Source organism: Malurus melanocephalus, unplaced genomic scaffold (genome assembly GCF_030028575.1).
Source record: "Malurus melanocephalus ecotype Western Australia unplaced genomic scaffold, MMel_1.1 scaffold_921, whole genome shotgun sequence".
Lineage (NCBI taxonomy): Eukaryota > Metazoa > Chordata > Aves > Passeriformes > Maluridae > Malurus > Malurus melanocephalus.
This window is the reverse complement of record NW_026624153.1, coordinates 94,147-120,941: the sequence shown is the minus strand read 5'-3', so window position 1 is coordinate 120,941 and position 26,795 is coordinate 94,147. Positions and strand designations below refer to the sequence as shown.

The window sequence follows — 26,795 nt, the reverse complement described above, 5'->3', positions numbered from 1 at the left end:
GGGTTTTAGTCCTTGGGCATGCCCTGCGTGAGGCACAGAGAGGGATAAGGAATCGGTTTCTCCCTGTTGGTGCTAATTCAAGTGAGGCTATAGAAAATTTTCACATTCCTGCTCTCTGTGACTGTTTCTGATTGCTGATCCTGCTCCTTCTGGCTCCCACTGAGATGATTTTAGCCTCTGAAACCCCAAGGAAGGCTTTGGTGAAGCCTTTCCCCATGCAGGCACCCAGCAGGAACTGACAGACACCTTTGCTAATGCCACTTCATGTATTTATCTCCTGCCTTTATCTCTCCTTGCAGTGGGTTTTAAAACAAGGTGCTGTGTGAAGATCTTGGGTTTTGCAGTTGTAATGAGCCATATCTAATGAAGATGACAGCAATAAAAATAATAACAACAACTGTGGCTTGCTAGCTCGGCAGAACCATAGTCCCCGCCCTCTTTGTGTGAATGGGGAGTCTCTTTCATGGCTCTGTGTTTTATGGGATAAACTTTGGCCACAAGTTTACATCCTGAGTGAGCTGTTCACAACTGCTTCAATGAATTAACAACAAKGGTCCAATTAAACCCCAAAGAATGCAACCTCTGGAGATGAGGKGGTGCCCATGTGAAGATGTTGCCTAATTAAAGGTGTGAAGTCATTGACTGTGAAGCAGATTGAAGCAGGGAGTGGATCTTATCACACACGAGTGGTGGAACCAGAGATATCAGACCCGAGAAATTAGCATTGCTAATCACGGATGAAAGTGTAAATAACAGTTTATAGTTGAGATAAGCTGACAATGTGTGAGTCTGTCTCTCATTGTTCCAACTGTGAGGGCATCCTGCCTTCCACAAACCCGGTCTGGCACTGGGGAAGGAAAAGTGTAATGTCTAGACAGTAAAACTTCCAGGAAATGCTGTGTACTTAAATGTCTTTTTCCTTCTTTCAGCTCTCTGCCCTAATGTCATAAATCAGCGGCACTTGAGAACCCTGAATTACCTCTTTTACAAGAGATTTGTGGAGGTATGTGCCRTGCTGTGTGCGTGGAATGAAGATTTTTGTTACATTTTCCATAATGCAATTGGGATAATCAAAATCAAATCAATAGTTTAATAGGAAGATTTTCTTGTGACTGTTATGGTATAAAGGTGTAAAGATCCCTTGGATCTGTTTGTTCCATGAATGAACTGTTTGACTATTCAGTTCCTTGCTGTCCTGGTCACTCAGGGCTGGTGCTTTCTCCCCTGAGCATCCTCAGCACTGCTCTGAGACTCTGTGGGTCACTCAGGGTCAGCTCTCCAGCATTCAACYCCTCTCAGCCATCCCAAATAAGCAGGAACATAGTGAATAAAGAGTTTGGGGGGGATTTGTGTGTGGGGGGGTTATTCGGTTTTTTTTTGAAGAACACAAGGTTTTGGATATTCCTCATTTTTGGGTTCTTTATAGGCAATTTGGTGCTTATGGCCAGGCTGTGATAGGTGCAGCCCAAACATGCCACAAGAGTGTTTTTGTGCTGCCAGCCTTGGTACTGCACAAAAAAAGGTTGAACTTCCAGCTCCTGAACCACTCTTTGAACAATGTTTCTTTCTGTTGAGCCTCCAATTTCTCTTCCCAAATCTGCTGGCACTTTTCCTGGCATTGACATCTTGAARGAATAAGAAAATGCCACTAATTCTTTCTGAGGAGCAGATTTCTAGGAGACAGATTCAGTGGGAGATTCAGTGTCTGCAGAATAACTTGTGTGTGGTTCTTCCTCCCCACTGCACCAATTTACTTCCCTTTGGATGCTGCTGAGCACTGGGAACACAGTTACCTCCTTCAGCAGGGTGGGCTTGGGGCTTCTGATAGTCTGGCAKTGACCCTGTGCCTGGGGACAGATGTGCCATCTGGGAGTCAGATCTTGTCTGCCTTTTCTGGAAAAAGCAGCTTGCACCTGGGTATATCTGCTGGACTGTGACAAAGACCACAAAAAATTCAATATCACAGTGAAATGTTTTCATTTCTTGAATTTTGAATTCTCAAGCTGTATTTGCCAAATGTGGAGCAGTGTTTCATCTGCACTTCATAACAGACTTTCTCCCTCTAGATAGAAGAGGGTTTTTCAACAGAGTCTGAGCCCAGCAGGTTTTTCAGATGTCCCTACGGGACTGATAATCCTGCCTTTAGAGAGCCAGAGTTCAGGGAATGAGCTGCCTCCTYCCAAAGCAGTTCCTTTGTTCAGAGAAAGGTTCCTTTGCTGCTCTGACAGCACCAGACAGGTCCATGGATATTTTCTGACCCCACACCCCCATTAGTTTGAACATATGAAGGTGGGGGTGAGTGGTGGTGATCTGATTACATCGTCCTGGCACAGACAGTTTTGCTCCCAAGCCCTCCCAATCCTTCAAGGAAGGCTCTGATCTGTCTTTGCTGCTTGCCAGACCCATTGCCAGAGGAGCTGGAGAGGATGGAGCACTTCAACCCACTCCATCTCAGAGCTTTAATGTTGGATGACATCACTGTAGGGAGCTTGGCCATCCACAGATAGAGCAGAGAGCATTTTTCCAGGTGTATTTGTTTAGCAGAGGGGAATGGATTAGTGATCTGGTGTTCTGCTCTCTGGCCTTCCACTTACTTTGTTTTGGAGAATTTGTTTGATTTAGAGTATCCGAGCTGGCCAGTTTCTTCCATTAAGGTACATTTGGTAGCTGTTTCTGGACAGTCCCTTCTTCTGAGAGCTCTTTGGTGCCCTCTGTTTACCATTCTCAGCTGTGTCTGAGCTCTGGTTTAAAGACTCCTTTATCTCACTAATATTTAAATTACATGCTTGGATATCTCAAAGCTGTTTTCTTTGGGGCTCTTAGACCCTGTTTGTCCTTTGCCTTTCCATGAGAGTGGCACTGCCACTCCCTGTTCCATCTGCCAGTTCTGGGATGAGATTCATGGTGGGGCTCATGCARTTCCTGGCAGAGTGGAGAGCAGGTCCCATCCTGAGTTTCTCCCCAAGTTTGGCTCTGAACTGCATTCAAATGGGAATATTAACTTACCAGTTTTCTTTCCCAGGCCTCATGATTCCAGAGGATTTTTCATGACTTGGCTGTTGARAAGAACTGTATTTTTCTATTCTAAGGCTCAGCCTTCCAGATGATCCCTGAGATCCCTCCCTTTCCTGGAGCYCTCAGGATGGCTCTCCACAGGCTACCTGGAGACATGAACACTCTGGGAACATGCTGCATGTGAATTTTCATGCTTTCTGTGCTGTGGTGTTAGARTTCCCTGAATTCCCCATCCCAGCTGTGCTGTTCTGCCTTGCCCCAGCTGGAGAYCTGGAGGAGCTGAGGTACCCTGTGTGCTCCAGGGTGCGTTCCTTGGTCACGGGTGATGCCAGTGGAACAATGGGGTGTTCATTTCTAGTTGGCTGTATGGAACATCCTCCCTTTCCTGAGAAGGCTCAGGAGTGACTTTGTCTTTTCAGAAAACCATGACTGAGGAGAATTGGGCAGATCACATTCAGGTGAGTACAGATTTTTCCCTCCTGCTTTCTCAGGGTTATTCAACTGGAGGTTTTTTTAAGAATATCCAGCCCTGGATATTGTGGTCCTGCTATCACAGTTCTGCACTTTCTCAATACTTTGGAAGCAGAATTGTAAATGCAGGGAAGGGCAAGGGAGAATGGTTATATTTTAATTCCTGTTATGTCTTTGAAAATACTTTAGTTTGGCTGGAGCCAAACTACAATGTTTGGACAATGCTCTCAGACACAGGGTGAGATTGTTGGAGTGTCTGTGCAGAGCCAGGAGTTGGACTCAATGATCCTTGTGGGTCCTTCCAGCTCAGAATATTCCATAGCTCTGGGATTCTGTGATTTAGATAAGATTATCAAGTACATCCTTTTACTTTCCTGCACTTACTTGTAAGTGAATGCTACAAGTATTTGCTTTGATTAATGAYAAGGAAGGGGAAAAGCAGCTGTTCTTCAGCAGCTAGCAAGGTGTGGGAGGAAACTGGGAGAAATGTTCAGTTCTCTCTGCATGCTCTGACTATTTTCAACAGGTGTCTGTTGGATGTTGTGACCTCTCTGTCTGGTGCTGCAGGATACAAGTGACTTTAATAGCACAAGGAGAAGGGAGTAGAGTGGGKTTTTTTTCATGTATAAACAAGAGAGTTTAGGCTATCATGGTCTGCCCTGACCCTGCAATAAATCCAAATGTGACAATGAAACAGCACCAAATTCCATGGTGATAAACCAGCAGTGGTTATTTATGTGCCCATGATTTTCCTATGGAATTGCAGCCTCATGGTGGGTGTTTGCTCCTRTTCTGTAACTCTCAGGTTGAATKCTGCAGCCATTAGGAATTTCTGAAYGGTTGGCATGGGCTGAGTGGGAGCAGGCCAGACTGATGATCTCGGATTTGAGGGCACAGCAGCAAAGCAACAGGACTGTTGGRTTCTGATGTGCAGGTCCAGGGGTTGGACACAGTGATCCTTTTGGATCTCTTGCTCTCAGGAGATTCCATGCTCCCGTGATTCTAACATCTGGATGTGCTTTGGTGTGTACAGTGCAGGGGTTTCTGTTGCCAGTGGAGTGTGGGACAGACCTCCCATGTCCCCACTTTGAAGACAGGAGGCTCAGGATACTCTTCTGGGAAGTGCACGTGTGGTGCCTGGTGAGCCCTGAGAGCACAGAGCTGCATCCTGCACTGGAGCAGAGTGTTGTCTTTGCTTTCCAAAGGATTCCAAATGCTCTATTTCCTGCTCGTTGCCAACTGATCTATTTTTCACAACTGTGTAATTATCAGCCGAGTGGTGCTGAAACTTGCCTGTTACCAGCCTGACTCCATGCTATCAGARATCCCTGTCTCTGGCATCACTTAAAAGCAATAGGAATCTGTGCCTGTGCATCTGCAGGAAGCTGAAATAACAACCCGTGCAGGCTGGTGGCTGCTGTTGGCAGGAAAAGAAGGCAATAAAAGAAGGAGCTTTGAGCAAGTTTTGGTTTTTAGTGCAAAAMCGAAGGTTTTTCAGGAGTTTATGGTTTGGGAAGGTTGGCCTTTATAGGAGGGAATGTCTCAAATTTCACTCAGAGCTTCATAGAATCACAGGATCACAGTGTCTGGATTGGGTTGGGAGAGATCTTAAAGCCCATCCAGTGCCACCCCCTGCCATGGCAGGGACACCTCCCACTGTCCCAGGCTGCTCCAAGCCCCAATGTCCTTGGGCACTGCCAGGGATCCAGGGGCAGCCACAGCTTCTCTGGGCAGCAGCTTCACAACAGGTCAAGGCTTTACCTGTTACCTGACATGTTTTGAYCAAAAAAAGTCCTTAGGCTCCTTGTGGAGCTGAGGAGACCTGACATTTGTATGTCCCATCCTTGTGTTCAGCTGAGGCTCAAAGATCGTTTGGATTTCCCAAGCTCTGCCTTGCAAGGCACTATTAAGGACAGGAGGCAGAGGATGGGACACAATGTGCCCTCTGGTCATCGAGGAGAATAGGAATCAACACTGCCAAAAAGACTCCATGATGGCAAACTCTCAGTCAGAATTATTTTTAATTGTTTCAACGCTTTTTTCAATTTGAAGTTCAAAGAGTTGAAAGTCTTCATGGGATTAAAGACCATTTTGTGAAAATTCTCTACTGCAGCCATAAAAAAAGTCATAAATTATATAGATATGACTAGCCCTGGTGATTATATAGATAAAGATAACAGGAATTATAGAGATATCAGGAACTCTGGTGAAGGTGGGACTGTTCTTGCTTGGAGCTTGCCATTGTAGGCCAATGGCATTTTGGGACTGATATTTCCTTTCGTATGCCCTGAGCAGTTCAAGTACAGATTTTTCCTGTTCCTGCTGTGGGGGATGAATCCTAGGTATGATCCTGGCTGCTCCTATAAAATGCACAAACTCAGGAGTTAATTGTGGGGCCAATAGAACCTGTTTCCAGCCCTGCAGCAAACAGGTTTTGCCCCCTGTGCCTGCCAGCACCCAGTGGCTGTGCCAGTGTCCAGGCAGGGGTGGCAGAGAAGGCAGGAGGGGAAGGAAGAGGGATCCAAAACTTCCCACCCTAAGGCTGCCCTGAACCCCACTGGCTGCTGCAGGCCTGGTTAGCCAGGARGAAAGCTGCTCCTTGCAGCACCTTCTCCAAGAGGAGCTGCCTGGAGGGCAAGGGGAGGGGAAGAGACTCTCCCTGCCCAGTGCCAGCTGCTCCTCACTGCCATCCTGACTGCTCCCAGGCTGCTGGAACACACAGGAGTGCCTGTCCTCACCAGCACAGGGGAAGGTGTGCAGGGTATTGATGGTGGATAGGTGGGGAACAGGCAGGGCATGAGGCTCCTGTCTGCTTTCTGTGTGCCCTTCTGCTGCCATTTTCCYGTGCTTTGTGTTTGTCATGGTTTCATCAGCTGCACAAAGAAGGTGGAACTGCACTGCTGGTCTGTGGCTCTGCTCAGATGTGTTCAGGGTGGTCCTGCCAACGGCTGTGAGAGGGGCTGTGGAGGGCAGATGTTCCCCTGGACATCCAGAAYCACACTGAAACTAAAATGCATGGAAGGAGTTGTTCCATGCCAGGCTTTCAAGAAGCAAAGCACAGGGAACTGTGACAGCAATGAGGAGCCCAGTAGGGGAATGGCTCTGGTGGAGCTGTCACCTCTGCCAGGGCTTAGGTGTCAGATCGTGCCTGTGACACTTGCAGGAGGTCAACAGCATGACATGGGCCCTGCTGAGGAGCACTTCTGTCTCAGGCCAGCTGGAACACCAGGACATCTCCAATAGCACCAGACACCTGCCTTTTGGTGACCTGAAATGYCCCAGTTGGACACAGAACTCGGGTCTAGGAGGCTTCTGTTGCCCCACTCTCAGTGCTGTTTTCTCACCAGTGTTTTGCGGCCCATCTCACCAGTGTAGATGGGCCCCTTCAGCTGGGCTGATCAGTGCCAGATCAGTTTAAAATATTTTCTCAAACATGCCAAGAACTTATACCAAGAAATCTGTTTGGCCTTTGCTGCTGTGAAACTCCTTCTGCTGCAGAGCAGAACAGGGTGACACTGCACAGCACCGCAGCTCTTGCTGGGGACAGTGACTGGAACCAGCACTGGCAGGGTTCACACCCACTGGTTTATTTGGGACTGTCAGTGTTACAATCACTGTGAGGTGTCCAGGATAGGGGATGGGTAGAAATGGGATTTTCACTTTTACTGACCTTCAGCCAAAGGGCGTTTTGCTACTACATGCCAAACCGTTCTGTGCTGTGTTTGACAGGGAAACTATCCCTTAACTTCTCAACATGAAAAATCTGAGGCCCTTGCAAAACTGGTGCTCAGACAAGCACTGCTGTTTGTAAAGATGTCACTTGTYTCCTGGGTGCTCCTGGGGAGCAGGGGCCTCTTGTTCAGGGTGAGAGGAAACAACCTCAAGAGGCACCAGAGGATGTCTTGATTAGGTATTAGGAAAAATTTATTTTCATGGAAAGGGTTGTGAAGCACTGRCACAGGCTGCCCAAGGCAGTGKTGGGGCTACCATCCCTGAAAGTGTTAAAAAAATGTGTGGATGTAGCACTTGGRGACATGGGGTAGTRGTGAACAGGGTGGTGGTACTGGGTTCAAGGTTGGACTTGATGATCTCAGAGGACTTTTTCTACCTTTGCCATTCCATGATTCTGATTCTGCCCTGSTTGGGACCGCTCTGGCCCTGGTGTGTGGTTTGAGAGGAGGCTCCAGGGTTGCACCTCCCAGAAAAGTGCCTTCATTTTCCTCAGGCTCCCATTCTGCAGCTCTTCAGTGTGTTCTGGGCTTGCTTGAGGATGCAGAGATGGGGTCTGGGGGCAGCTGTTTCCCGTGTTCTGCACAGGGAGAGCCTGCAGCTGATCTCTGTCCTGCTCCAGCAGGGACACTGAGATAATTTATTTATTTTAARATTTCTGACCATGAAAATCAAGCACTGTGCCAGCTCCTTCTCTGGGTGAGCAGGGGTCAGATTCTGGTAATTCCTGGGAAATGTAGAACTCCAGTTTTACTACAGTTCAAGGATTGTTATGCTGCTTACAGATAATATTCAGTAATCTGCCCTTCTTTCTGTGCCATACACAGGAAAAACTTCGACAATTCCTGGTACTTAATAGGTGTAAATTACCTTACACTGCAGCAAGGAGTTGATGTACTCTTATTTAGTTGACCAATTAATTTCTAAGTGGCTGATGCCAAGATTCTTTCTGTACAGGACCATTTTGACTTTAAAACACAGCTACCTCTAGAATAGAATGCAATAGCTGTTACACTCAAGGAGGGAATTTTTAAGGGAAATTTAAAGGGCAGAATGCTATTTATTTTTCCAAAGGTTTTTTTTGTGGCCAGAACATCTGGTCAGGACTCYTGCTCTGGGGAGCCTTGAATAAGGACAAGGTGTCAAGAAGATCACTTTGAAAATACCCACATCCAGTGTCCTTCCCTGGCACCCCTGAGTTTAGGAAAACTCTTCAATTGTTTTGAGTACATCAACATCTTGCAGTGTGAGGAACTGGATATCCATAGGGAATTAAGCAGATGAGAATTAATCATCTGGAGATGATTAATAAATGACATGTCTCTCAGTATAAGGCCGCATACAAAATCATCTTTCTCTGYTGGAGTGAAGTGTTTATTCAGGGATGGGATGGATTTCATCACTCAAATGGCAAATCCAGACTGGCTCTTTTCCTGGAAGGTGGAAACCCAAACGAGTTTAACCAGCTGACGTGTGGAGTCCCCTGTCAGTACTTATGGGCTCTTTTTTAGCAGGAAATTAAACCAGTGGGTAATTGTTTTGTTCCTTCTGGCCTTGAAAGTCTCAGGGAGGAATCATCAGCTGAAATAAATGTTCATGGTTCCACCAGTGCTGCTGCACATGGTACTTGTGCTGAGGTGCTGAGCCACTGGAGCCCAGTAGCTCCCAGTATGGGGGTGTGTATGAATATGCAGGAGCTGCTCCTGGTCTGATTTTGCCTGCAGTCTGCCAGTTCAACCATCTGCAAAAGAATWGCATTTCTCTTTCCACAGCTTTAAGCAGCTCCCTAACAGCTGCTCATTTCAAAAACGAGAAGTTTTGGTTTTTCTTTTCCCCTTTGTAGAACAGCTGGTATTTATACCTGGGCTAGTGACAGGTTTAAGATCTGCTGTCTCTCTTGGGCAGTCAGGATTGGGGGAATTGTTTTSTTTCAGGTCAGAACTGGTGCCTTTCTTTCCCCAGTGTCCTCTTGTTCCCATTTCTCCTTCCATTCCTCTCCCTATTTTGTCCCCTGATCATGGACTGACAGGAGCTCAGTGTGCTTTGACACTCCCTCTGCTTTTTCCCTGTGCCATTTTCTTTGGATTCACCGATTTTGTTGGAGGTCCCTGGAAAGAACATACAGCCACAACATGGTTTAAACGGAATACTAAACCACAGACAAACTTGAGTAGGAAGAAAAGTAGGAGGTAAAGTAAAGATCTTCTTCCATTTTTCAGTTCCATTTGTCAATGGGGTCATGTGTTTATTGGAAGCTGAAATAACACCAGTTACTGGAAAGCGAAAGGACTGACTGATGGGTCTGGTACAGAGAGCAGAGCCATCTGTGACTGTCTGAGGAACAGCATCTCATAATTCCAGGAGTAGGACTCAATGATTCTCGTGGTTCCCTTATAGCTCAGGATCTTCTGATCCTGTGACTCTGAGATTCAGTCCTGCAGCTGTGTTCTGCTCTCGGAATGGAGAGCAGGCAAATGTGCACCCATACTAATGAAGTTTGCATGGTTGGGCTAAAAGAAATGGGAACCTCTCGATGAACAAACCCCCAGCTGCTGTGAGAGGAACACATGAGAAAAGTCAAATATGCAGCGGGTTCCATGCCTGCCCAGCTGCAGAAGCTCTGTCAGAGGATGACATGTACAATTACATGTAAATACTTCAGCTACTTCCTGCATGGCTTAGGCTGTGTTAATTCTCTGTAAGACCTGGAGGGCTGGTGTGTCTACTGCAATTGKGGTAGTTTTATTTATAACAAATCCAGCCATTGCTAGATAAATAAATTGTGGTTAAGCACAAAGATGCTGATGAATTCCAGAGTAATATTACAGTAAGTACAAAGAGGCCAAGACAAGCTGCCATCATTTGCTGTCCAATCTACCAAATTGTCCAAAACATCCAAAATCATTTTAACAATGAGCCAAAAATGTCTCTGGAGTGATGTAAGATGTGTTTGGTCAATAACCTTGGAAAATCAGCCCCCATTTACTGAAGTGTGGATCTACAGGGCCAAGCTGGGGATCGACAGAGCTGGGTGTCTGATTGTGCTTCAGGAAGGGATTGGCAAGGGTTCCTTGCAAAGTGCAAGAGGGTTTGGCCTCAGTATTAAAACTGATGGCCAAATAGCCTTAATGTGCAAATGAATTAAGTTCTGGAGAGTGAAGAGAGGAAACTGGAGAGAGCACACCAGGGGAAAACAATCACCTTTAAGTTGTTTTGGTGTGTTAGAGATGCATTGTGACCTTAGCCCCCTGCCACCAGCCATGGCCAGCGTGCTGCTAAGCACTGTAATTACATTTCTGTCACTAGCAGGCATTCACTCGACAGCACAGCTTCATCAGAAGGAGATTTGGTATGGTATAAAGGAGAGATAATTGGCTTATGGCTGTAGGTTGAGAGGTCAGGGTTAGATTAAGGATTTAAGACATCAGTGAGCTGTTCAGCTCCACTGGGGTGTGCTGGGGGAGATTTCRTTCTGCCAAGTGGGAAAAGCATCCTAGGAATAGGAAACTATATAGGAATGATGATCATGCAAAACCTTATAGGAATATGTGGAATATACCAGGTCCTTAAAATCAACATCAGGAGCAGTGCCCAAGATACTCACTAGTGCCTCCAAACTGCAGCAGCTACAGGGTTAAAGTCACAGAATCCCAGACTGGTTTGACTTGGAAGTGACTTTAAAACCCATCTTGTTCCAACCCCCCTTCCATGGCAGGGACATCTACTATCTGAGGGCACTCCAAGCCCTGTCCAGCCTGGCCTTGGACACTTCCAGAGATCCAGGGGCAGCTGCAGCTGCTCYGGGTATCTATGCCAGGGCCTCAGCACCCTCACAGGCAAGAACTTCTTCCTAATATCTTATAAAAATCTGCCTTCTGTCAGTTTAAAATGTTCCCCCTCAGCTTGTCACTGTCTGCCTCTGTATAAAGTCACTCTCTCTTTTCTCTATGCTCCCTTCAAGTACCAAAGGGGCACAACAAGGTCTCTGCAGAGCCATCTTTTCTCCCAGCTGAACAACCCCAGCTCCTGTTTGTATCCCACAGAGGWAAAATGAGGACAGGCTCATTTCAAACAAGCAAATCCTCATATTGCTTTTTCCCCAGGACCAAGGGAACCCTGTCCTGTGCAGCCCAAGCAGGGAAAGGCAAGGGGGAAGATGGGACTTGGAGCTTGCCTGCTTCCTAGTGTAGCACAGAAAGTGAGGGTGGGTTTACTAATAAGAAACAAACCAAACAACTGGGCTCTGCAAGTATTTTTTTTTCCAGGTGGGAGGCAGCTCTTACCTGCATTCTGTGGCAGGAGCCCTGTGATGCCCTTGCCCGGTGGGAGCTGCTGTGAGCTTGGGGCTATGCACTGCGGGGGCTCTGTTTGCCCGGTATTGCTGGAGTTTTCAGCCTTGTACACATTCACACACACACAGACCCTCTGTCCTTCTTGTTCAGCCAGCAGCAAAACGATCCAGTCGTTCAATAATCRTAGCAGATTGTTTAAACCCTCTGTAATTGATCGGTCCCTGTCTGAGTGCTCGGTGATAGATATTGGCTTCTAAAGGCTGTGCAAATCAGCTGCCTTGCACACAGACAATCAGCCTGTTGGCAATTGATAGTTTGGCTGTATTATACTTTTAGGCAAGATTAGTTCCCCAGTTCTCTGCCAAGAAGAGAACCACATAAACAGAGGATTGTTTAGAAACAAAAAAAGTTCCTCTTGACAGAGAAGTCATGTAAATGGGAAGAAACAGGAAACTAATCTTCCCTTGTTCACTCTGAAAGAATGCATATCTCTGAGGAATGTTGTAATTATGGATTTAGGAAATCAGTTTAATTTGCCAGGGTGTGAATTTCAGAGTTCATTCAGTCAACCCTCTCAAGCATTTCTCCTTCAGAACAAAAACCACCAGGAGCTGAAGTGTACCAAAAGAGATTAAAGGAGGAARAAATCTACTGCCAAGCTTTGCTTTTGGGAAAGATCCTGCACAGACACTGATTATTGCTTTGGCTCTGAGCCAGAGAGTTTTGGGCATGGCAAAATAGAAATCAGTGATAACCCATGTTTGTCCCATAGGCATCTCTTTTCCACTGACTAATGATGGGAAGAGTTTGTGCTCTTGAGCAAGTATTTCCATTGTCAGGATTTTTGCTCATTTGCTTTGAAAACTTTCCTAAATAGAAATGTGTCMCCTGGTGGGAATGCCACACTAGAATGTTCTTAGAGAGAAAAGAACCAAACCCAAGTTCTTCACTCTTCTGAAGTGGGGCTGAAGCAGGTCCCTAAGGAGAGTGGAGCCAGGGAGAGCACYAGGTGTGAATACAGAGCACAGCAAGCCTGGGGACCATGAGTGACAGAACTCCTGGGGAGCATCACTCTGAGTTTCAGCCCAGCCAGGGGAAGGTCAGGAGCTCTCCCAAACCTGCTACAAGGAGGCAGCAGCTGGGGAAACGCTGAAGTCTGATGTCAGCAAAGCCCAGGGCTGGGTTAATAAGAAAGCAAAGAAATTAACTTGTTCCCTGTGTTCTTTGGCCACARGAAATGTGAAGTTCATTCCACCTCAAACCTTACAGGGCTTTTAGGTGAGGCAGAGATATGGGTGAGAAGCTGGAGCTCTTCGATGCCAGTCTTCCATGCAGCCATTCCCACTGGAAAAGTGCAGCTCTGAGGGGAATTGCTGTACATCAGGACTAAGTGTGGGCACAGTCATGATTGTGGAATCCTACAATCACAGAATGGTTTCTGTTGGAAGGGAYCTTAAAGATCTTCCAGTTTCATCCKCTGAATCCTGGTCCAGGGGAGCCCCTGTGGAAAGCTGTTGGAATAATCCACATCYAGGACCATGGAAAAGGAGATTCCTGCTTTGTTGCTCAGGCTCCYAACTTGGAGTTTGAACTGAGCAGAGAGAATGGAGTCAGGAGAGAACAAGAGAAAGTTTCTGAGACTCTTCTCTCAYCTAGCAATTGAGTTAATGACTTCCTCCTGTACAGTCCATGGAGGACATGGGCTGGACCTGAGCAGTAAATCCCACTGGGCAGTAAATATGCTGGAATTCTGTGTCTTTTTGGAAAGGCAAATGGAGTCCATGGAGTCTCATGATGTGTGTGAGTGGATATGGGAACTWAATGGAGTTATTGGTGGGTTAATTGCACACTGGTTTAGCTCCTTGGGGTTAATATCAGGGCAATCCAAAGCAACGGGGAAGGCAMTGGAGTGGCTTCAGCTCATTCACAGCCCAACCAAAGGACGAGGTGTCATCCTGTGAGTTCAAGCCCCAACAGAACCACAGGGGCAGTGGTTTTACTCCTGTGCACACCTGTGGTGGCAGCCCTGTGGTGCTGTGGAGCCACAAGGCTCTGTTCCTGACCCTGCAGTGGGGCCCCGGCTCTGGCAGCACATGGAATTCCTCGCRCTGGAATTCCTGCAGACAGATCCTGTCGTGCAAGTCGATGTCACACGCTTCTGCTAAGCTGGAATTTGGAATGCTCAGATTGGACAGTCACCCTTCAGGCAGCCCCGGAGCTTAGCAGAGAGCTGCATTTCGTTTGCACAGGCTTCCATGCTCCAGAGTACAGTTCTGGAATGGTGACCCTTGTAGAACATTTCTGGAAGTGCCTGAGTTGCATTAACCTTCTGAGGCTGGAGAGACCAGAGAAATGCTGTTTGGTCTCAGGAGGCCCAGGCCCAGTGAGGCTCAGCAGCAGTGAGCAGGATTTGCTGWTGGCCCTGTGACACTCTGTTCGTGTGTGTGTGACACGATGACAAAAGGCAGGCAGATAAATGCTACTTCAGAATACACTGGGAAGATAAGGGCTGCCAGTTTGTCTTCAGTGCAYTGTGTCATTGGGCTTGGACAAAGAAGCCACTGTGATAAGTAACATACCACTACTCTKCTCTGAAAGAGTTTGGCCAATTTCCCCATCCTCATTCATTTTCAGTCTTGCCAAGTGCTGGAATGCTCCCAGAAAATATCTCCAGCCTGCCATAATGGGACCAAGGTGTGAGAAATCTGGAGGCAAATCAAAAATCTGTGGCTGATGTATTCAGACCAAGTCTTTGGTCCTTTGCTGATCCCTGGGATGAATAATAKTCAACAGCTCTGGGGCCAGGGTTAGGCTGGAAATCAGAAGGTGCCTCTGCAGTCATTGTGAGAAAGGGATTTTGGGAGGAAACAGACCCTCAGGATAGGCTTCACACAGCGGAGAAGGAAAAAGAAATTATATCTGAAAATGCAGGCAGGGTAAAGTTAGCTTAATTTGTTTGCTGTAATTGTATTTTGGGGGGTTTATGGATGTCATACAGTTACTTCTCAAACAAAGGTTATTTTAATGGGATTAGCCTGACACTACAGCTCATTGCAGAGCTGCACCTGTGCCATTCCCTGACCAGCTAAGTGGTGGAGAAAATAAGTATTGCAGGTGGATTGTGATTTTGTGTATCAGCATACCTGGAGTTGTGGGATGTAATTAAGGAAAATGAGTTAATTGTGGGTTAAAATAAGAGGTTCTGATCTGGGCAACTACCCACAGTGTCAGGCTATGCTGACACTGCTGAACAAGTGTTGAAGTGAGGGATTGATCAGTGGCCCCAAAGACAAGTGGCACTGCTGACTGGTCCCAGCATGGCCCCAGGGTGCCTTCCTCTGGGCATCTGTCTGGAGTCCTCAGTGATGGGAGCAATGGGACAAGATCCCTTYCCTAAAACCTTCTGTGCAGCAGCGGTGGTGAATTGGGCAATAAAAGCTTATAATTTAGGGCAGTCAATGGGGAGTGGGCTCCAGTGTCAGGGCTGAGCTTTGCTGTCTCATGGTGCCCTCTTGATCAAAAAGCCTGTCCTGAAGTGTCTGGGGATTCTGTGCCACACAGTTCCTTGGCACGTGGAGTAATGTCCTTGTAGACTGTTGCGCTTTCATTCTTAAACCTCTTAAAATCTGTTAGGAAGATTTTGGTTGGATATCAGGAAAAGGTTCTTCTGCCATGGTGCTGGCACTGCCCAGGCTCCCCAGGGAATGGTCCCGGCCCCGAGGCTGCCAGAGCTCCAGGAGCGTTTGGACAGCACTGCCAGGGATGGACAGGGTGGGGTTGTTGGGGGGTCTGGGCAGGGACAGGGGTTGGACTGGATGGTCCTTGTGGGGCCCCCCAGCTCAGAACATTCCGTGTTTGTCTGTTTCTATTTGGGTTTGTTCTTTGTCCAGCCAAGAAACATTGATAGCCACTACTGAAGCTGCTGAAGTGAGATCTGGAAATGATCATACCAGATTCACTTGAATGAAACATCCTGTGTGAGGCCTTTCATCTCTGTGGAGGGAAGTGTCRGTGCCCTGTGCTGTGGAGCTGCTGCCAGCAGTAGGTTCATCTGTTCTGTGGCTCTGTGAGCTGTGTGAAGGCCCATGAAGAATGTCCAACAATGTGCTGAAGGAAATGTCTCAACTTCTTGCTTAGTGTTTTTTGAAAATATTCCCTCTYCTGATCTGCCTCTGAAAGCAGCATTGGTTCTTTCCCTCTGCTCTGTACCTGCTCACATCTGTGGCAGCAGGAGCAGATTTTGGAGACACAATGACTTCATCTGTAGAAAATTAATTATTTCCCTCAGGGGCTAACTGACAAAAATTTGGAAGGAATCCCAATGCAGGAAATGTATTTGGATCTCTGTGTACTATTGTTGAACATGATCAGGACCATCCTGTATTCTGGGTAAATGAGATCTTGTGTGTTCTTCGCCTGGGAGGTGCTTGGGACTTGAAAGCAGCAGTTGCTGCAAGAAGCCGCCTGTCTGTGTGGAGACGAGTCCAGGGAATGCAGGGCACTGCTGATCACACAGCCAGGCCTCATTGCTGTGKGAAATCAGCTCTTCTCTGTGAGCTCATCTCTGTCCTGCTTCTCAGAGCAGGGCCAGCTTTGTGGGATGAGGTGTTGCTGTGCCCTGCTTGCTTCCACTGCCCTTCGGGGCCTGTTGCAGTGTTTARCCACTCTCACTGTCCCATTTTTGTACTTTTCATCTTGGCTGGAATTTCTGGGAGGATCTGACTCCCTCTTCCCTATGTCCCCCCTGATAAAACTGAAGAGGGGATTGTATTCCCCTACATCCCCCAGCTGGGCCTTCCCTATGCTGAGCAAGCCCTGCTCCCTCAGCCTCTCCTGAACATCTCCTGGGATCCCAGAAAGGTTTGGGTGGGGAGGGACCTGTCCAGCCCCTGTGGGGGCTGAGCTTTGGCAGAGAAGCTGTATGGTGTGACTCTTGAGCTGCTGCTTGGCCGTGGCTGTGTGGGACACACAGAAACAGGGAGCAGATGCATCCTGTCACACCGTACTGTTCAGCTCCCACCACAAACCAGCAGCTTCCTCCAGGCTGCCCAGAACAATCRACTCCCTGTGAGGAGCCCCACTACAGCAGCCATTTAACTTCAAGAGTTGCCTTTGCCTTGATCTCTCCCAGCGATATCCTAAGTTAGACTCCTCTGAATTGCCTTTTTAAGAGGCACTGGGAGGCTGGGAAGCTGTGTCTCCTGATTCACAAAGCCCGAGCKAGGTAGTGTGAACATGCCCCAGGGAGCCACAGTGCCAAAGCTTTGTTGCAAGAGGATCAAGCCCACTTCCCCGGCATTGATGTGGTAATGGGCTCCCGAAGGCGGGAGTGTGGCTCTGGCAGTGATGCACTGATCGCTATCTGAGAGCTGCTGCCATGGAGCCTGCCTTGTTCTGCACTCCATGGATCCGTGTGTCCCACTGGCCAGGGAGCCAGAGAGCTGCGAGTGAGGGAGAGTGGGGGCTCTCAGGGGGGTCTCAGGGTGTTCTCGGGGGGGTCTCAGGGTGTTCTCAGGGTGCTCTTGGGGTGTTCTCGGGGTGCTCTTGGGGTGTTCTCGGGGTGCTCTCAGGGTGCTCTCAGGGTACTCTTGAGCTGTTCTCCTGGTGTTCTCAGGGGGCTCTCAGTATTCTCAGGGTACTCTCAGGGTGCTCTCAGGGTGTTCTCAGGGTGCTCTTGAGCTGTTCTTCTCATGGTGTTCTCAGGGGGCTCTCAGTATTCTAAGGGTACTCTCGGGGTGTTCTCAGGGTGTTCTCAGGTTCTGGCTGTGGGCCAGAGCTATGGCGAAGTGACTGTTGCTTTCATGGGAAACCTTGCTCGGAAGGGAGTGGGGGCAAAGTTGGCATCTTTGATCCAAGGAGAGGATATCTCCCCTCTATTCTGCCCTTCTGAGACCCCTCCGGAGCACTGTGTCCAGCTCTGGGGTCCTCAGCACTGTAAAGGCATTGACAGGTTGGAGAGAGTCCAGAGGAGGCCACAGAGATGGTCTGGAGCCCCTCTGCTCTGCAGACAGGCTGGGAGAGCTGGGGCTGATCAAACCAATGAGGAGAAGGCTCCAGGGAGGCCTTTTTGTGGACTGTTGAGACCTAAAGGGTGTTTGTAGGAAAGAGGGAGAGGGACTTTACATGGACAGACAGCGACAGGACAAGGGGGAATGGCCATAAGCTGAAGGAGGGMAGGGTTAGATCAGACTTGAGGGAGGGCAGAAATCCTYCCYTGGGAGGGTGGKCAGGCCCTGGCACAGGGTGCCCAGAGAAGCTGTGGCTGCCCCTGGATCCCTGGCAGTGCCCAAGGCCAGGCTGGACATTGGGGCTTGGAGCAGCCTGGGACAGTGGGAGGTGTYYCTGCCCATGACMRKGGGGTTGGAACAAGATGGGCTTTAATGTCACTTCCAACCCAAACCAGTGTGGGATTCCATAGTCTGTGCAAGCTGTCCAGAAGCCAGGACCCYCCTCCTCTTAGGGAACAGGCTAGTTGGTCTAAGCCAGCTCTRAGGGTCCCAGCTCCAACTTTATGCTTCAAGGAGTTCCCTTCAACGACATCTGATGGTGACACTGCAGAATCTCTGTTCAGTACAAATGATGGAAACTTTGAAACACCTTGAAACCTCGAGCACAAATACCACAAGGTAGCAGTGATGATACCACAGTGGGATGTTTAAGCACAGGTGTCTGTACCTGCTACACCACAGGAAATTCAGCAGTGCTRTCAGTGCCCTCCACTGCTGACAGGGGGTTTGTCCTTTTTAAGTCTGGGTTTCTTTTTCCCCTTTTAAAATTGCTGACTCTAAAATATTCTCCTTGACATTTTCTCTACACTAGTAGGATGGATTTTTGTTGATTCTGGAAGCAGTTGAAAACAGRGTAAATTGGCCAAGATATTCAAAAGTTAAATTAAAATCTGACTCTGCAAATAGCCAGTGTCAGTGGTGTGAATAATGTCCCTCTTCGGGAAAAGATGTTGAGGCAAAGGGCAAAATTGGATGGGACTGAAATGCAGCTTAAYACATACAGATAAAACTGATCTAGGGTTGGATAGGGGGACTTCCAAAGGAGATATTGGATATTTTGATTCAAAATTATTGGTACCAGTGGAGAAATAGTTGMTGGGTTAAGGCTAGGACATTGCTGAGCTTGCCCTGCACAGTTGGTGTGAGCTCTGTGAAGCCTTGGCGGTGAGAACAGGATTTACGGGTAGGAAATCTGCAGCCGTCACTGTGGAAAGCTTTAATCATGGGTTATTGTTGGTGTCAGGGGTTTTKGTGTGCTCTATGGATTAAAGAATGTATGATATGTCTAGAATTCCAAGAGGGGTGTAAACAAGCCTCATGGTCTATAGAATATTTTCCTGCTCAGAGGTGTCACTGATGTTGATCAGAACAACCGTGCCAGTTTCCTCTTGACATGTGTTCATTTACTGACAGCAAAGCACATGAAATGTCATCCCTGGTGAAACATTGCTCTCTGCATCTGTGCCCATATCTTCTGAGGCCAAAGTTTCCACATTCCTGCCTCTTGCAGAGCTGTTGCAGTGGAAGCCTTTCCCCTTTAGAGCAATGTTGGGCTTTTTCTTTTTTCAGTAAAAAGACAAACAAAGCTATTTTCTGTTTCAGAATGCAAGATGGGATATCTCTGGGGAGATTAACCTTCTTTACAGAGCTTTTTTGGGGTTGAAAGAAGAAATCTGTTATCACTAAAATAATATAAAAGAAATCTGCACCTCATTATTTCCAGAAATAAAGCTGCCACAACAAGATTTATTAAGAATTGACTTGGGGTGAACTGAAGAGAGCTCCAACCCCAAAGAGTCTGTGTTTTAGAAAAAAGGCAGGAAGACAATAGGATGTACACAGGGGGAGCAAGAAGAGGGAAATGCTCTGGGATGTTAGTAAGAAAATATGTTCTTTTTGGGAAGGACTCTGAGCAGTGGCTTGGCAGATGTGCAGGCGGGTTTAAGTCAGTCCCTCTTCACATGTTCAGTGCTTGGCTGAGCTCAGGCACAGAAGGCRGAGAGGGGAGAGAGGCACAAAGGTCAGGACTGGCATGGCCAGGGGAAATGCAGAAGGCAAGAAGCACGAGCAGGAGGACATGTCGTGTCCTTTTCCTGCCCTGCCCTTTCCTTCGCTGCCCTCCTGTACCTGGGGAACTGCTGGACCCGTTCTGCTGACCCTGGCTCCTGCTGCACACCCAGCCCCTCGGGAGCAGCAGTGAAACTGTTCCTCCACACACCCGTGAGAAGAGCCATGCTTTGGCGTTTGGCAGTCACAGGGTGCAGACACAGTGCTGAGGCAGCAGTTCTTGTGAGCAGGCTGGGGTGCCAGATCCCTCCGAGCTGTTCTGAGTCTCTGCCCCCTCCTGCACCTCTGGGCGGGGGTCATTCTTTTTTTCTCCTTGGCTTTCTGTTTCCCTTCCTTTTTACCTTGGGGCCATCAACAGATTTGCTTCCTGATCTCTGTGTCTGCTTTGAAGACAAWTTCTCACCTTCTAGTTACTGAAGGAATGTGAGGAATGAGGCCCCATGGCCACAGCCTCCCACCCAGCGGGAGCTGTTCCTGCATGCCGGGGAGTGAGGATGCTGCCATGGCTGGGAGCAGGCTCAGRCCCTGGAGCAGTGCCAGTGGCCAGTGCAGGGCAGAGGGCAGCGGCGTGGCCAGTGTGGGGATGGGCTTCCAGGGCACATCTGAGTATTGCATTCCACTGAAATTCTCATTTGTAGTGCCACTCCTAGAGATACAAGTTCTGGGCCACCAGGTAGGGTTTCAGCTTGTTTTAGCAGTTTTCTTGACAATATTAACTTCAAGGGCAGAGAGGAGCAGTTGYCACACTGGCTGTGGGGCTCTGGGGTGTTTGCAGCACACGTGGGCTGGCTGGGGAGGAGGAGGGGGAACTGCCACCRCATGTTTATATTTCCTTTCACCTGCACCTCTCAGAGGTGGACAAGGCAGAAGAGCTCTGATGCATGCAGCTGTCACCAGGGGGAACTGGCACTGCCCCTTGCCAGGGTGGGCATTGTGCTGGGCTCTGGCCACAGCTGGGCTCTGGGTTTGAACCCAGGCAGTGTGAGTTTGTGCTGGTGCCCCCAGGCTCTGCAGGGTGCCAAGACACGCATTCCATTCCTGCAGGGAACAGATGGGAGCAGGGAATGTCCTGAAGTGCCCTCCCTGTTCGCAGGTGAGAACACAGGGAGTGACACAGTGACACTGAGAGTGTGTCTGTCTCAAAGCAGTGATCCAGTTCTCGCCTTCCCAGGGGCCTTGAACAGACACAAAGGRAAGAATTCCTTCATGCAATAATCCTGGCTCATTCCAGCTGGATGTGGGACTCTCACAGCACATTTCATCCAGCTGAATTCCAATGCAGGGTGACTCCACTGCCAGCCTGGGCTCCACCCGCAGCTGTGCCTGGTGCTGGGGAGGCTYCTGGGGGGCAGAGGGCTGGAGGGTGATGCCAGCCTTTTCCTGGCTCTGAACACCACTCAGGAAAGCTTTGCTGATGTGCCCTCTCTGTCACCTATGGATGACTGGCAATCCCAACAATCCCTGCAAATACTTCAGAGAATGGAGGAGAACCTCTGTTTGCCCTGGAGAGACAGGGGATGTCTGTCCTAAGAAAGCCATCCCAAGAAGATGCTCCAAGGGCTGGAGCCCCTCTGCTCTGGAGACAGGCTGGGATAGCTGGGGGTGTTCACCTGGARAAGGCTCCAAGGAGCCTTCAGTACTACTTTCAGTACTTAAAGATGGTGAATAAAAAAGATGGGGACAGAGTTTTTAGYAGGACCTGTTAMAACAGAACAAGGGCTGATGGTTTTGAACTAAAATAGGGGAGATTCAGACAAGATGTAAGGAATAAAGTTTTTATAATGAGCGTGGGAGGCCCTGGCACAGGTTGCCCAGAGCACCTGTGGCTGCCCCATCCCTCCTGGGAGTGTCTTGGAAGTGGAAGTGAAGCGGTCTGGAAGTGTCCAAGGCCAGGCTGGGCAGYGTTTGGAGCAACCTGGGATAGTGGAAGGTGTCCCTGCCCATGGCAGRGGGTTTAGACTACATGGCCTTGAAAGGTCCAGACTGTTCTATGATTCTGTTATTCCATTCCCCTCCCAGGCCATCTCATCACAGCAACACTTTGGGGCAATGTACAGACAYAAAATGGGATTCAAACCATCCAAATTCTTACTCCTCCATAAGTACCTGTTAATTCTGAAGACCTTTGCTGTCTGTCAGTGGTTTCCATTTTCCTTAATGTAATCAATATCTGAGCAAATAATATGCTGGTCAGAAGTCGGGCTCAGCAATGGTATAGCYTTGTTTCTTTGTGCTGCACCTGCAAAGTGGCATTCCCTGGCCAAGCAGCCATGCTGGTAAAGAGGCACACGTACCCCAGTGAGCTCCCAGTCCAGGTGTGTGCTCTTCATCTCCCCACAGAGCCATGCAACACTCACTGGACACCCCCTGCCGTGGGGGCAGCCCTGCTCTGCCCTGGGGCAGCTCCTGCCCCTTCCTGCCCTTGCCCAGSACCCCTGAGGGCACTGCCTCCTGGAGGGGAGAGAAACACCCACGGTGGAAATAGCACTGACCATCTTCCTTGCCCCCTTGCCCTTGCAGAGCACGGYTGGGGAGAACCGCTGGCTTCAAGGGCACCTGGTGCAGTCTCTGCTCCGTCACTGCGGCACGCGTGGGGCGGCGCGATGGGCGCAACGCTTCCGGGTGCCCCCCGAGATGCTGCCTTGGACCGTGGCTGAGGAGCTCCAAAAGCTGCACATCCAGGACAGGTAAATACCCTGTGCCTTTTCCATGCAGATTCTTGTCATACAAAAACTGTATATTTGCTTAGAATTGTCTGCCATGATGCATCCTTGGGGACAGAATTTTGCAAAGGCTTCCTCCGTGTGCTCGGATCGTGTTGTGGCCCTGCACATGCTGCATTTGTTTGTTAACAGCCTGGAAATGTCTGTGAAAGGGGCTGTTTGAACTCATCCTGAGTACAGAAGCTCTGTGAGWTTGCTTCATGCTGTAGGGGGCTCTTACACATCCTCTGCCAGATCAACAATGCRAATGAAATTGTGTGGGTAGAACCTGAATATTCATCGATTTTACTAGGTGATTGCACATCTGTCAAAGTTCTCCATATGCTTTGCACTCCCACTGGACTGTAACTCAGTCTGATGCCTTTCAGGAGGCTTATGACCAAGATATTGCTTGTGAAGTTCCTTAGATTTTTATAATTATATTTATTTTCTTCCTCCTTTTTCAGTTCATAGGCCATTTTTCTTCCCAGTCTGTAATGTTGGCCCCATTCAAAGCTTTCAGAAGCATTGAGAATTTTTGGCATTTGGGGTTACATCCCAGAAGACACATTAATTGAATTTTGGATAAAACTGGACTCTCTGGTACAAATTTACCAAGTRAGCTTAAGAAGCCATTAGCCCCCTAATTAGTGTCTGTCCCCTTTTCTCCCTCTGATGCAATCCCAATAACCCAGTGCCATGTTCCCCTTGTGCTTTGGGACTCCCACACAGCGTGCAGCACATCAGTCTACAGTAGCCACTGTTCCTCCCCTATGGGAGCTCCAGCTTCTGTCAGGCTCTGGAACTGGAATGCAAGGGTAGAAGGTCAAAAGAACTGAAAAATCCTTATATTAAGAAGGATTCTTACAACAACTTGATTTCAGGTGCTCAGAACTGTGCAAACAGTCCTATTCAAGGATCTCTGTGAACCTGCTAAAGTAGGAGGGACAGATGGGAAGGATGGAGGGACAGGAGTGGCCRGTCCCATTTCCCATTTGTGTAGACAAAGTTGGGCCAAGTTGAGAAGAGGCTCAAAACTTAGCAAGTCCCATGCAGCCCCTCAAAGTGCCTGGCGTGGTGTGAATCCCAGGGCAAGCTGAATCTGAGGAATACCAGCGTTCACGTTCTGAGTATTCAGTGCTGTGTCTCCCTGAGAAAATGGCCCAGGGTGATGCTGTTCCTGGAGCTGTGTCCCCAGCAGCTGCCCAGCTGTGCTGGACCAAGTGGGACAGGCCCTGTGTGAAGAAGTGAATCAATGCAAATGATTTTCGGAGCCCAGGAATTCCCTGTGACACTCCCAAGAGCAGTGGTGGGTCTGCTTTGCTTCAGTGACTGTGCCCATGAGCTGTTCCCAGGGAGGCTGTGGCTGCCCATCCCTGGAAGTGTTCAAGGCCATGTTGGATAGGTCCCTGAGGAACCTGCTTTAGTGGGAACTGTCCCTGCCCACATCAAAGAGGGTGGAACTGGATGACCTCTGAGGTCCATTCCATGATTCTCTAATTCTATGTTTAAGCAAGTTCTTCAGAGACAAATGTTTGCCACCATTTTTAGACCCTTTTTTAGACCTTTTTTTCCTGCAGAAAGGCCTGTGGATATGCAGGCAACTAAAAGTCCTCAGAAACCTGCAGAGCTTGCAGTAGATACTTCATGGGGGTCCTGTTGGGATCCCACCCAGGACTTGGAGGAGATTGGGAGCCTTGCATTGRATGAGTCCCATCCACACCCAGCCTGGAGCTCTGCCCACGTGTGTTCCTGAGCCAAAGCTCTGCAAGGCTGCACACAGCCCTTGGGGCTRCCACAGCCATGGGGTCAGAGGCATTACACAGCCACCTTGCTGGTGTCTGCTCATTCATGTGCAGGAATTCATCTAATTGGATTCTGAGCAGGGGAGAGGGCTGATTCCTGGGTGCTGGATGCAAATGCAGGAGCTGTGGGCTGTGGCTGCAGTGCAGCAGAGCTCTGAGCTTTGCTGTCATTCCAGGAGCAATTGTGTTTCCAGCTAGAGTCAAGGCTTTTTGCAAAGAGGAGAGTGGGTTCCTCAGAGTTATTCCATTGTTGAACACAGCACTTATCTTGTTCCAGGGTTTGTGCTTGACTGGATTTAGCACTGCCTTCTAGTTGTCCCTCTCTTATGTTCACTGGTGAAATGTATCAGGGGCTTTTTAGCACGGAGGTGGGTGTTTCTGGTTCAGAAGGGAGGAGGGGTTAGAGGAATGTTTATGGGAAAATCCTGACCACTCCCAAGAGGGAACCACTTAGAACTTTGTACAAGCTTCAGCATCCTGCAGGCACAGCCCTTGAAGCCTGTAATACATGGAAGGAGCTTCCTGGATGGAGCTGAACCTCCCAGTGTGTGTGTGATGAAGTCTGAATCTGAGTTGCAATGGACCGTGTGTCCTGGTGATGACATCAGGTCTTGCCTGGGGAGGAATAACCACAGCAGAAAGTCTCAGGTCACTGCTCCCTGGGCAGCAAGCTGGGGCCCCCAGTGCTCATGGTGAGAGCAGAGGCACTGCCCACCCACAGCCCCTGCAGAGGTGTGCCAGTGATTTGGGAACTTTCTTTTACCTGATGTTCTTAGCCCTTCCCTCCTGGGCTCAGGTCAGAATGAGGRGCTCCAGGGAACAGCATCTGTCTCTGGCAGCCTGGTTAATGCCACCTCTCTATGGGATAAGGATACCTTTATAAAAAAACCAAGCCTGAGACTAAGCAGGACTGGCTGCTTCAATGGCTTTGTCATCAAGTTTGCTGTCCTCAATATTACGGCAAATTTCTGTCTTTTGGAAGAGGGGTTTACGCAAAAACTGCAGCTTTCACAACTAAAAATGGTATTTTTGAAGCATGGGTTGGCCTAATTTGAAGGTGAAGGAGAGCACAGTAATTACTTTTTTCATGCTGATGATTTTGGAAGGTCTCACAGATGGCCTTGAACAGTTYATGTTCATGGATCCTGGCTTTGTAGATGTGCTCTTTCTCCTCGTGCAGGTCTCCCCAGGCTCTTGTTGTAGCCCTGTGCAACCTCAGGACAACACAGACGTAATCACCCTCAAAACACTTCTCCAGAGGGTCCATGGCTTTTTTGGAGCACAGSAGACTCTTGTCTGTCTCAGACCTGCTCCTGCCTTGCTGGGATGCAGAGTGAAGCTGCCCTCTTCCTTTCTCCTCCTCCTCTTCCTCCTTGCTGAAGCCACAGCAGCCGCCAGTTGGGATCCAGGASGTTTTTCCATGAGGGATAAGCCCTCAAAACACAAAGGTGTGATTACAGGAGTGTGGCTGAGCCACAGACTGTTCATCCAGAGATAAAATCCATCACTACATCTCTGTGCTGTGGGAATCCTGTACCGTGGAGAAGGTCAGGTGCTCTGCCCTGCTTGAGGAGTTGGGACAGATGAATAAAGCCCTTTGTACTGCAGTTTACTCSTGCAGTCATGATAGCTGCTGTGGTAGCTGCTGTAAAGGCAGCATAGCTGTGGAACCCCATAAAATCATCTGGCTGCCTGGTTTATTGAGTAACAAAGGCACAGGTTCCCAGAGAGGGAGTTTGCACTGCAGAAAATGAGGTGGCACCAGCGTATAAATGATACCATCTGTCTCTGGTCACACCACATGGGGCTCCTGAGCTTTGCAGGTGAGAATAATCCTGGGACCTGGGGCTGCACACCTTCATTAAATATTTTACACAAATATTGACTTCCCCATGCACACAAACCCACGGGAAGGAGTGTTTGTGCAGGGAGAGCTGCTCTGCTGCAAAATCGGTCACACAGACTCCCAAACACAGGATTAGTAAATAGTTTCCCAAATAATGAACCATTTCAATCCTCTCTGGGAAAGAGACTATTCAGAAATGTGTGATCTGTCCAAARTAGCTGGATCTTTTTGAATTAGTTTCTTTTTCTGATTGTATCATCTGACTGAGCCACCTCAGCAACACACTGACCTTCAGTTCCAAAGGCATTTCAAGAGACTCTGCTGCTTTTTGAACTGAAAATCTGCTGCGTAAGGTCTTGTTGTAGGCAATTATTTAGCTCATTTCTGCAGGCATCTTCCAGCATTCCCAGGAAATGAATACACAGAGACTGAGTTTCTCTGTGTGGTGCCATCAAAAGCCCAAATGGAGGGAGTAGCACGAGCAGCTGCCTGCCTTCCCGAAAACAGAGAAGGGYTTGAGTCTTTATTTCTGAAATTGTTCATTTCATCCCTGTGCGGCATAGGACAAATGTTCTGTCCAGCCTATGTGGCCATTTTAGAGGGAAGAGGATGGAGGAGAAGCTGGGTAGCATCGGGGAGGAATGGGAAGTCTTCCCAAGCCCCCGCTCTGTAAAAGGATGGGACAGATTCCCCCACGGACAGCTGTGGGTGGGAGCTGAGTGTGGAGCAGCCTGAGAGGCTCTGTCCATGCATGGGGCAGCGTGGGGCTCCCCTGGACACAGAGCTGCTCAGAGCTGCTTCCCTGGAGCCCCCAGGCTCCCCTGGACACAGAGCTGCTCAGAGCTGCTTCCCTGGAGCCC

General features: G+C 48.7%; 1 protein-coding gene across 1 annotated transcript in view; it reads left to right on the top strand.

Moving 5' to 3' along the window:
* EXD3 (exonuclease 3'-5' domain containing 3) overlaps positions 1 to 26,795 on the top strand; it is a gene marked incomplete at its 5' end in the record, with an annotated part of 69,510 nt that overhangs the window by 27,514 nt on the left and 15,201 nt on the right. The window contains 3 exons of the mRNA XM_057386138.1: positions 930 to 1,003; positions 3,435 to 3,473; positions 22,103 to 22,269. Coding sequence (XP_057242121.1) covers positions 930 to 1,003; positions 3,435 to 3,473; positions 22,103 to 22,269 — 280 coding nt within the window. The remainder of the gene's footprint in view (positions 1 to 929; positions 1,004 to 3,434; positions 3,474 to 22,102; positions 22,270 to 26,795) is intronic.